Below are 10,502 nucleotides of genomic sequence, written 5' to 3'. Positions count from 1 at the left end.
AAAAGAAACTTCTCACCATTTGTTTATCCTTTGCTAGCATTCACAGAGAAGCAAGATGAATGCTAAATTCTTTTTTACATATATTCTAGTATTCCAAATACTGAAATAATTTCCTAATGTTCTCTAATGGGAGCTGATTCCATAAGAGAGCTTTTTTTCTAACTCTCAGAGACAGACTTAATCACCTCTATCAGATATCAAGCCTGCTGACTGCCCTTCATCGGAGGTCTGGGCAGCTCTGCGAGACTCCAACCTCAAAAACGCTGGCACCAGCCATGTACCGCTGGTTCTTCTGAGACCCGAATACCATTCCTGCTGACCCCTCTTTATGCTTCTGAGTTTCAATAACTAAAACTTTCCCCTTTTGTTTCTCTTATCACCGTTGCCATTTCCTATTACTATGCATGTGATAGATTAGTGTCCGCATTTTCTTCCACTTCTATGATTTCAATTTTAAAATATGTAAATCTCAGTGCAACTTGGAACCGATCCTGTGAAGAGTGCCAGAAATGGAATCAATGTATCTGTTTTTTCCTATGGTTAAATAATCCAACATTACTTATTAAAACGTCCAGGTTTCTCTAGATGTTTGTTCTTACAAATGAATTGTTTAATCAACATGACAAGCTCCTGACAAACGCATTTAGTACACAATAAAAGGCAGTCTTTAAATCAGTGGGGAACAAACTCTTATAGTTGGAGCAAAGTGGTGCTGCGGTTGTAACTCTCAGAGCCAGCGGAGGTGAGCAGAGAGGCTAACTATCCAGAACTCTTTATCCCGCATTCGGAGCACCAGGCACCAGGCTCGGGGGACTCGGTACTGCCACCTGCAGGCGGAGACTAATAGAACCAAGGAGGCAAGTTGCACTAGAGGAGGCCCCAACTACAAATCATATCAATAAATGAACCAGTGGGTTTTGAAACTGAGGGACAAGAGTTTAATAACTGGCTATATACAATATTTGGGCATTATTACAAGAGTGTTGCCATAAACGGCATTGTGTATATATGTTTTCACATATTTGCCAGTGCATTTTAAGACAGATTCTCAGAAATGAGATTACTGGGTCAAAGGGTAAATGCCAAATTCTTCTCTAGGGAGATCTACCGTTTTGCATTTCCAATAGCCATGTTCGACAGTGTCCGTTTTCCCCCAGCCTCATGAGCATACAGTCGAAGTTTGAGATATTTGCAAGTCGGATTGGTGAGAAAGAGTATCTCAGTTTAGCTTTAATTAGCACATTTATTATGGAAAGTTGTGAATATTTTCATATATAGGAGCAATTTGTATCTCATTTTCTGTGAACTCTGCTCGTATCTCTTCTGCCCATTGTTCTTTTACTTTTCTCCCCTCAAAAGGCTTTTATATATATTAGGAATAGTAACTCTTTACACTGACCTAATTTTGAAACACCTTTTCTGATTAGTTATGGTATTTTTAACTTACTGGATTTTTGCAATGCACAAGCTATTTCTTACTATAGTTAAATTTATCAACAATTTTTCTTAATGCATGTAGGTTTTAACTCACAATTAGGATTTTTTCTCATTATAAATTTCCCCGTTTTCTTGTTTTATAATTCTTTAAAATTTATAGCTCTAAACTAATTTGAATTTATCTTGTCTACAGTGCTAAAAATGGACACAACTTTATCTATTTTTTCTTTAGTTGCCTAGTTTCCCAACACTGTTAAGTTCATTTTTTCTCCACTGTTTAAATAGTGCCTTTATCACTTACTAAATTTCTGTACAAAATAAGATCTATAGGTTCCCTACTCTCTCACATTGGCTTTCCTTCCACTTGTTCACAACAACATAATGCTTTGAAAAAAGACCCGCTGGAAAATGTTTAGTAACTTATAGTCAATCACTGTCTCTGAAATTTTCAGGTATCCTGATTATTAACTGGTCTGCTGAAGGAGTTTTATCTTAACTTGGCAAATTCCAAAAAAAATATTGCTTTAAATATTATCTTGGGGAAGTTTTAATGTTATAAATTACCTGAGGGAAGATTAAATTCTGTATGACATTAAGTCTTGCTGTCCAAGAACACGATGTGTTTTCATTTGTTCATATAGACAAACACACATTTGTTAGACCTAAGTTTTCATATGTGTATTCTACACATTTATTTTCCCCTTGACTCATCCCTATAATCTTTTTGAATATTTATTTTACATTTGTATAATGCGATATCACCCTAAAATGATCTTATTTGTAGTTTTTCTATTAATCCTACCAGTTTCCCACATATATAATTCAACCACCTACAGATGGATGTCAACTCTCGCTTCCCAATTCTTATGCCTCTAATTGTACTTTTCTTGAAATTTTTATAAGCTAATAACTGCAATAAAAATGTTAGTAAAAGCAATTTTGGAATGAACCTAACGGTTTTTACTAGTATATGCCCCTTATACATATCAGCACTTGGATGTGTTTCGTTGAGTAAAATGTGTGGCCCAATACAATGCACGTGAAGTTGTGACAGAACCGCAAGCTTATCTTAACCTGAGGAAAGAAAAGTTTTTAAACACAGTTTTGTAACATCCCTGGGATAAACATAAGTCGTCATATGGCTCATGAATCTTTAGGTATTCCCCTCAATACAATTTGAGAAACATTATAATCAATGTAATTTCTATGCCTAAAATACTTACATGAATACATATGGCTTCTTAACCCAGAAAATATATATGTTCTTATTGTTTCCTCCATTTTTGAAAAAATTAAAATCTGAATTCATAGAAGTTTGTCATAAATTCATCATTCAGCATGTGTTTTGGCCAAAAACATTTAAATATTGCCTAATATTGTTTATATGGTAATATGGTGGAGTCACACCATACACGCATTTAACCTAATCAGGTTTAACTACGTAAGCTTGGAGACAGAGAGACAGAAACAGAGAAAGTAAACAGAGACGGCAGTGGGGAGAAATTGAGGCTGGATCATAGATACAGAATGACAGAGACAAAAAAGATAACAGAACGTGTACAGGGAGGAACATTCCACCTACTGTTCTGCTCAATAAGTCCGCATGCTCCTCAGAGGTTTCTCAGTTTCCCTTTGCTCTCACAAAAGGGCATGTCCTCACACTCCGTGGGGGTCTATTATACAACTATACTTGTCATGCATATGTCTTGGTAAATGTATATTGCTGTATACATTCTATATATAACAGAACACTACATTAAATGAATACTATTTTACGTGTAATTTAAAATAATTTTGAGCCCTGGCTGGCGTAGCTCAGCGGATTGAGCGCGGGCCTGCGAACCACACAATCACGGTTCGATTCCAGTCAGGGCACATGCCTGGGCTGCAGGCTAGTTCCCAGGAGGGAACACAGGAGAGGCAACCATACACTGATACTTCTCTCCTTCTCTTCCCCTCTAAAGATAAATAAATAAAATCTTTAAAATAATAATAATAATTTTGAACATGCAATTTTTACCTTACACGTTTTAGAGCCCACTCTTACAATACAATGGAACCCCTCTGCCAGCCCCCTTATGTGACCCAAAGTCCAAACAATTGCAAAAACGGATTTCTTAAGATCTGATTTTTAAATTAGGGGTAGTCAGTGTCTGTATTAGCAAAGGCAAATCACAGTGGCAGCTCTTGACACTAAAGAATGCGCACTCATACTTCGTCTTCACCACCTAGAACAGTACTATTTTTAACCACTTGGTAAGGGATGAAATCATCCTCATCATCAAACTCCCATCACTCATTTATTCCTTTTACCAGATACAAATTTATCATTTTAATTAAACATTTAACTCAACCCCTTTAATACGCAAGTTCTGTATGTCAGGTATTCTCTCCCTGAACCTCATGATGAGAAAGTGGGAGACGTGAGGCAGCTAAAAGGGGCGGAGGCAAACTCTGAATATCCATCTTTGCAAACTGGAAGTCCACACTCTTTCAGGAACTTGCTTATACTGTAAACATCAAGAAACAACAATATTTAAAGAATGACAGAACATTGTTTTCAAACTGTATCCTTATGTCTGTAGTTGACATCACTTACCACGTAAATGTCCTCATTTATGAAGTAGATTTAAAACTCTCCTGCATGTATTATCTAATAAAACATCCATATATTTCTTTGTTGTTGTTATACTTGTCAGACACCCATCAGTTATGGGTGTGTGTCTGATTGGAAAATCTTTCATTTCAAGAAAATGTGAAATGTTTCCATGGAGATCAGCTTGAGATAGCCCAGTGACGAACTTCTTAGCTATAATTTCACATTGGTTTCTATGGTTTCCAGATAGGGGAAGAAAATGAAGTTGCAGATTTTTTTGTAATATAAAAGGTTATTGGAAAATAAGAGATACTGCTCAAATTAATGTCAATTTCCCAGGAAAGCAACTGCTGTTACTGCAAAACATGAAAAATTTCATGGTGATGTACATCTACGCACTTTTCTATACTTGTAGCAAATGAGGAACTATCGTGGTATTTCAACAATTTCCACAATTAGCAGAAACTTATCTTAGAAACAGTGAATTCATAGTTGAAATCTCTTTTTAACAAGGTTACTAATAACTGGTTTGCAATCTCCCCTGCATTTTTATATCACTTCTTTAAAGATACCACATAGTGCATCTGGTAAATCAGTTAAAGACATGAGTGAAGACTCTCACACAAAGATATCTCCTTGTTCATTATAGCTGAGATCAGAATTTGTAGGTTTTTTTGACAGTCCTTGTCACTGTTATGATCTTAAGGTTATATCATGAAGCAAGAACTATTAAACACCAGGCCTGGCATTTAAATCTGACTGAGTGCCTACCTGTCAGTTAGACTATCACATACACACCACCGTTTGGCTCTCCTGTGCAGCCCGACTCTGACTTACAAACCTTCCACTAGTCTGCATGCAGCCACCGTTTATTCACCAACTGACCATGGGCACTTGGGATAAGATCGGGGATGTCTCTTCTTAGAAAGCAGGTGGAATTCTGAGTGGAGCAGCAGCAGACCAAAAGCCTAGCAATGTGGATTCTGTTTCTACTTCATTTTTAAGTGACTTCCATGTCACTGAACCAAAGTCATGATAATCTTGGGTAAACATCTGTTCTATAGGATATATGATCAGCCTATGGACTGCACAGAATTATTATAAGCTTCACATGAGAAAAACATTCAATCCTTTAATAACAGTTATACCACACAGAATAAAAACTTTACTTATTCATTCTTCACTTACTATTTACACATATTCACTGTCCAGTAGGAAAATGTAGCCATAGTACCTCAGTTTTTACAAAAAAGGAAGAATATGTATCAAAATGAATTTCTTCGTCTCTTCTGACAGCAAGGTACTGTATACACTAATTGCCGAGTAATATTTTCCTTATAATAATAATACATAATTTTCCAAGAAGAGTGTATTCAAAAGTTAACTTTAAGACACATACAGAACAAAATACCTTGCATCTGATGTTTTTCATATGATCCTGATCAGAATATAACACCCAATGAGAAAGTTTAGAAATAGTAAAAGATTCAATATTTAAATTTACTATAAGCAAGCAGTGGACACACATTTAATAACAATTTTAAGCATATATATGTATACACATATTGCCTAAAATAAATTGTGCTATTAAAAATATATGTATATGTATGTGTGTATAGCTATGTCTTTATCTATAGTTTATATATTACATACACACATATGCATTCTCTCTCTCCAAACATGCACACACACTTAGATATACACATATAAACTTAAATACGTAGGCTTTAATCCTCATTTCAAATCAGAAAATATTCAGAGGGGAGGAAAGAAACTGCCCTTTTTAAATACTCATACATCCCACATGCACCCCCATCCCTACTTCATCACTGACATTCTCTCAATAACGCTTTCCCTCCTGTGGTTCGCACAACAATCTTTAATGGCTCCCTATCTTCTCAGCTTCCGCTTGAATCCTTCTCCAGAAAGTCCAGCCCGTGTGCCTGAAGAAACACTAATAAGACAGTCTAGCCTGGAAGTAACGTAACAGGTTCTAAAGTGTGACTCTTGGCTCCACTGTTCACAAGTTGTTTGTTTCGGGAAGTTGCATATCACTTTAAACTTATGGTTTATTGTTATGTAAACCTATGGCCTCACAGACAGTTTCCTATTAACAGGTGACTCTGGAAAACAGAAATCAGATCTGTGTCTATAAAACATGCTGACCATACCTGAAAATGAGCAGCTTCAAAAACAGCTTAATTCCAGGTTGGCCCTGAAGAAGAGGGGAAATCTGCCTGGCGGGCAGTATGTTGAATAGTGTATGTAGTTGCTTATTTCCTTGGAAGAAGAAATGCCCAGAGGTGCAATTCTATACCACATGATGAATAGCAGCTAAAGGCTTGGCAGGTTGGTCAAGGAATGAGAAGACATGCTATTGAAAAACTGGCGACAAGAAGTCTAGAAAAAACAGACTCCTCTAAATGAACACAGAGTGAAGAGATACTCATGTATCATCTAAATACTCACCAAAAGGATACTGAGCAGAGGAGTACTAATCATCACGTGGACAGATAACTCATTCTCGTGGCTATCACTCTCTATCTCAGCACTGAACGTCACAATTGCTCCGAGACAAAATGCTCTGGACAGCAGGAATGGAGGTTATGTGTGAGCTCAACAAGGTAGATTTGCACTCATAAAGACTGGTCTGCCTATAGTCACTGTTGAGTGCCCAATCTGCCAAACGGACAGACCAATACCGGACCTCCATTTGCAGCATTCCCCAGAGGAGGGAAGGAAAGCAGTTAGGCATCAGTGCCAGGTTGATTTCATTGGACCATTTCCATCATGGGAAAGGTGTCACTTGCTCTCATTTAAATACACGGTTACTAACAATGTAGATTTTTCTCTCCCTGTGAATTTTCTGTGAATATCATCATCTACAAATTTGTAAAATGATTTCTTTAACACCATGGCATACAATAGAGCAGATTCTGACCAAGAGACTTATTTTGCGGCAGTGATGTACAGTAATGGGCTCATGTTTATGGGAGTAACTGACCTCACCATGCTTCCCATCACTGATTGAGTGGCAGAACAACCTTTTGAAGTATTAGTTGCAGCAATGGCTGGATAACATCACCTTGCAAGGCTGAGGCAATGTCTTCTAAGATGCTGGACACACTCTAACCAACAAATGTATGGTGCTACCTTTCCCTAAGCCAGATTTATAGGACTCAGATTCAGCTGTGGCCGCTCCAGTTACCCTTAGTGATCCACTACAGAAATATTTTTCTTTCTGTTCCCACGACTATGGGCTTTGCGGCTGTACAAGACTTCGGCTTCTACCACAGAGACCACAGCAATGCTTCCATTAAACTGAAGTGAGAGTGCCACCTTTCCATGGGAAAGAGGCTTTGTGTCCTCTTGGGAGATAAAATCAGTGAGCTTTTTTATGAGGAAAAGTTGCATTGTGTTAGGTGAAAGCGTGTTTTTGCTATTGTCTTCATTTGAAATATAAGTATGATTAGAAAAAATATACATTGATGTTAGTTTACATTGATGTTAGATTACTGAGGCTTCTAAGTGTCAACTTACTTAAGCATTAGTTCTAATTCCAATAATTAATCCTATATTCTATAATGCTCATACCACAGTAAACCCCAATGTAATTAGTATGCAGAATACATAAAAAGCTTATACAAATAAGCAAGAAAAACAACTAAGCCCTGGCTGGTGTAGCTCAGTGGATTGAGCATGGGCCTGTGAAGCAAAGGGTCACTGGTTTGATTCCCAGTCAGGGCACGTGCCTGGGTTGCCGGCCAGGTCCCCAGTGGGGGACACATGAGAGGCAACCACACATTGATGTTTTTCTCCCACTCTTTCTCCTTCCTGTCCCCTCTCTCTAAAAATAAATAAATAAAATATTTTTTAAAAAAAGAAAAGAAAAACAACTAAATAGAAAAATGGAAAATAAACTAAAAAGTCACACAAAATAAGAAAATAAAGCTAACACAGGATGTTCAACCTCTTCAGTGATCGACAAAATATAAAGTAAAGCATAAAGCAAATAAAGCAACTATTGCACAGTCATAAAAGTAGCAATCATTAAAATGATTGAAAATTCTAAGACTGAGCTTGGATGTATAACAAGAGTAAATTGTACACATTGCTTGTGAGAATGTAAACTATTTCAACCACTGTAATTAGCAATACTTATAAAGCTACATATGGGTATTCCTTAAGACCTGCAAATTCCATTCTTGGGAAAAACCCTAAAGAAATTTTCACATAGTAAAGTGGGTAAGTACATGTAATGTCACTTACCTAGAGAATAATGATAGGAATACATACTATATATGAGACTGAGGAACAACACAATTACCACGAAGTTAGTCATTTAGGGAAGGAGTTGGTCTTCACTGTCAACTGTGGCTGGCAGCCTATAAAATAATCCCCAATGGTCCTTGCTTTCAGGCAAACAAACTCTTGTATAACCTCTTTCCCTTTTGTATGGCCTTGGTTTAATATTCATTTCTAGTGGAAAAAGAAAAACTCACTTCGAGTGGTGGAAATGATGAAATGTCAATTGAAAGATTAGGCTATAAAAACACTGTGGCTCCTTGCTTTGGTACCCACTGTCACTTTGAGGAGTGCCAGCGGGTACACTTTGAGCTCCCCTACGAAAAAAACCCACATAACGAGCACATATTTCAAGCCAATACCCAGCCGATGTCCTGGACCCTCCGTGAGCTGTGCCTTGAGATGACTGCAGGCGTGTCTGACACACTGATTGCAGAAGTGAGAGACCCTGGGACAGAGACATCCAGCAAAGTCATCCTTCGATGCTTGACAAACAGAAACTGAGAGCTAATGCTTACTGTTTTAAGCCACTAAGTTCAGGGTGATTTGTAAAACAGCAATAGGTAACTAACTAATATGCCCTCTTATAATCATTGCAAACCTATGGTGGTAAACAAATTCATCATTTTCACACTAACAGAGACTTGGAGTTATTTAAAGGCGCCCATTAATTCAACCAATAATTACTGAAAGCCTAATCTCTCAGGCTCTGTTATAGGCTGAAGTTGTAAAAAAAAAAAAAAAAAAAGGCATCCTCAGTCTGTGCTTCTACGGAGTTTTGGACACAGACACTAAACAATAAAATGTATCTTGTGCCACATGATGCTACTTTCTATGGAGATAAAGCAAGGAAGCAGGATAGACAAAGCCTGGCCTAAGTAGGGGCTGCAGTTTTAAAAAGGGTAGCCAAAGCTTTCACCAAAAAGATGATATACGAACGAGACCCTGAGAAGTGGGATAGAGTGTGAGTGCTTCTGGAGGAAGTGCATTCCAAACAGAAGGAAAAGCAAGTGGAAAAGTCTGGACGCAGGAGTGGAACTGACCAGCTCAGAATTTTCAGGGGCCGTGTACCTTTTGAAGGATGTTAGCTTTAACACTGCAGTGAAATAAAAGTGGGTTTAGAAAAGAGGTGTGCTATCACTAAGCTAATATTTTAAATGATCACTCTGGTTACTGTGCTGCTGTTCTTGAAAAGACTGTGTGTGGCAGGGTAGAGGAGGCAGGCTTGGGGGGACATTAAGTATAGAAGCAAGGAGACCAGCTAGAAAGTTTTTATACTAATCACAGTGAGAGATAGTGGTTCAGACCAGGAAGAAAAAGAGGAAAGATGTGAATAATGGTCAGATCATGAATATGTTTTAAGGAAGATTCAATAGGAATCACCAGATAATTGACTTAATTCATAAAGTACATGTGTGTACATCTATTGAAGAATACCTAGTATAAATCATTAAGCCAGCAGAACACATGCTATATTGATTATATTTTCACATATTTGTTACTCATAATTTCCTGTGATCCATACCCACTCTTAAAGCTTTGTTTCCAGACATTACAATGATTACTTTCAATGAGTTTTTAAAAGTTTCAAATGTATTTTAATTTTTAAATTATGCCACAGTTAAATGAGCAGCAGAGTGCTTAAATGACAGGTTGATTTTGAAACAATTCTGTATTACAGCGACAGTGATGGTTACTGATCATTCCACTTTTGGGGGGTGACTCTGCCAACTGGGGACAGGTTCCATTCTATTCCAATCTGTGTGTTTGTAAATATCCATGCAACAACACAGAAAGTGGTTCCACTGACTAGTATAGTATTACCATATTTGTCATGAAAATCTGGGGAGTGGTTTCCATGGCTGTGTTTTGCCCTAATTTGCTGAATGCTTTGACACTTGAGACTTCTTAGTATACTTCTAGTCAAGGGAAACATCATGAAGGTGTGACAGGACTGCAGTTGATTGCAGATACTGGCCAATTTCCTGGTAAAGAGACCTGAAAAAACAAAGGATGAGCAATGAAATCTGATCTGCATTTTTTTCCTCCCTCTTTGAACGTTTCTCCCACACTACCTCTCCAGGCATCTGAGTTTTGATATCGTAATGTCTGCATTTGAGGCTCAGTTCCACCCCTGTGTAGTAGGGCAGTTATTCAACCTCTC

General features: G+C 37.6%; 1 protein-coding gene across 1 annotated transcript; it reads right to left on the bottom strand.

The window, feature by feature from the left end:
* Positions 1 to 10,031: 10,031 nt before the first annotated feature.
* Positions 10,032 to 10,277, bottom strand: COX7B2 (cytochrome c oxidase subunit 7B2). Its single transcript, XM_037034234.1, has one exon. It carries the CDS (start codon positions 10,275 to 10,277, stop codon positions 10,032 to 10,034), a length of 246 nt encoding a protein of 81 aa, XP_036890129.1.
* Between the last annotated feature and the right edge of the window lie 225 nt (positions 10,278 to 10,502).

This window comes from Sturnira hondurensis, unplaced genomic scaffold (genome assembly GCF_014824575.4).
Source record: "Sturnira hondurensis isolate 20B ecotype Veracruz unplaced genomic scaffold, ASM1482457v3 Scaffold0022017, whole genome shotgun sequence".
Lineage (NCBI taxonomy): Eukaryota > Metazoa > Chordata > Mammalia > Chiroptera > Phyllostomidae > Sturnira > Sturnira hondurensis.
Note: the sequence above shows the minus strand (reverse complement) of the source record. Positions and strands in the feature narration are given on the sequence as shown.

Bases quoted from the DNA above. Each gene is read 5' to 3' on its own strand.
- COX7B2 (XM_037034234.1), bottom strand. From the start codon at position 10,277: ATGATGTTTCCCTTGACTAGAAGTATACTAAGAAGTCTCAAGTGTCAA.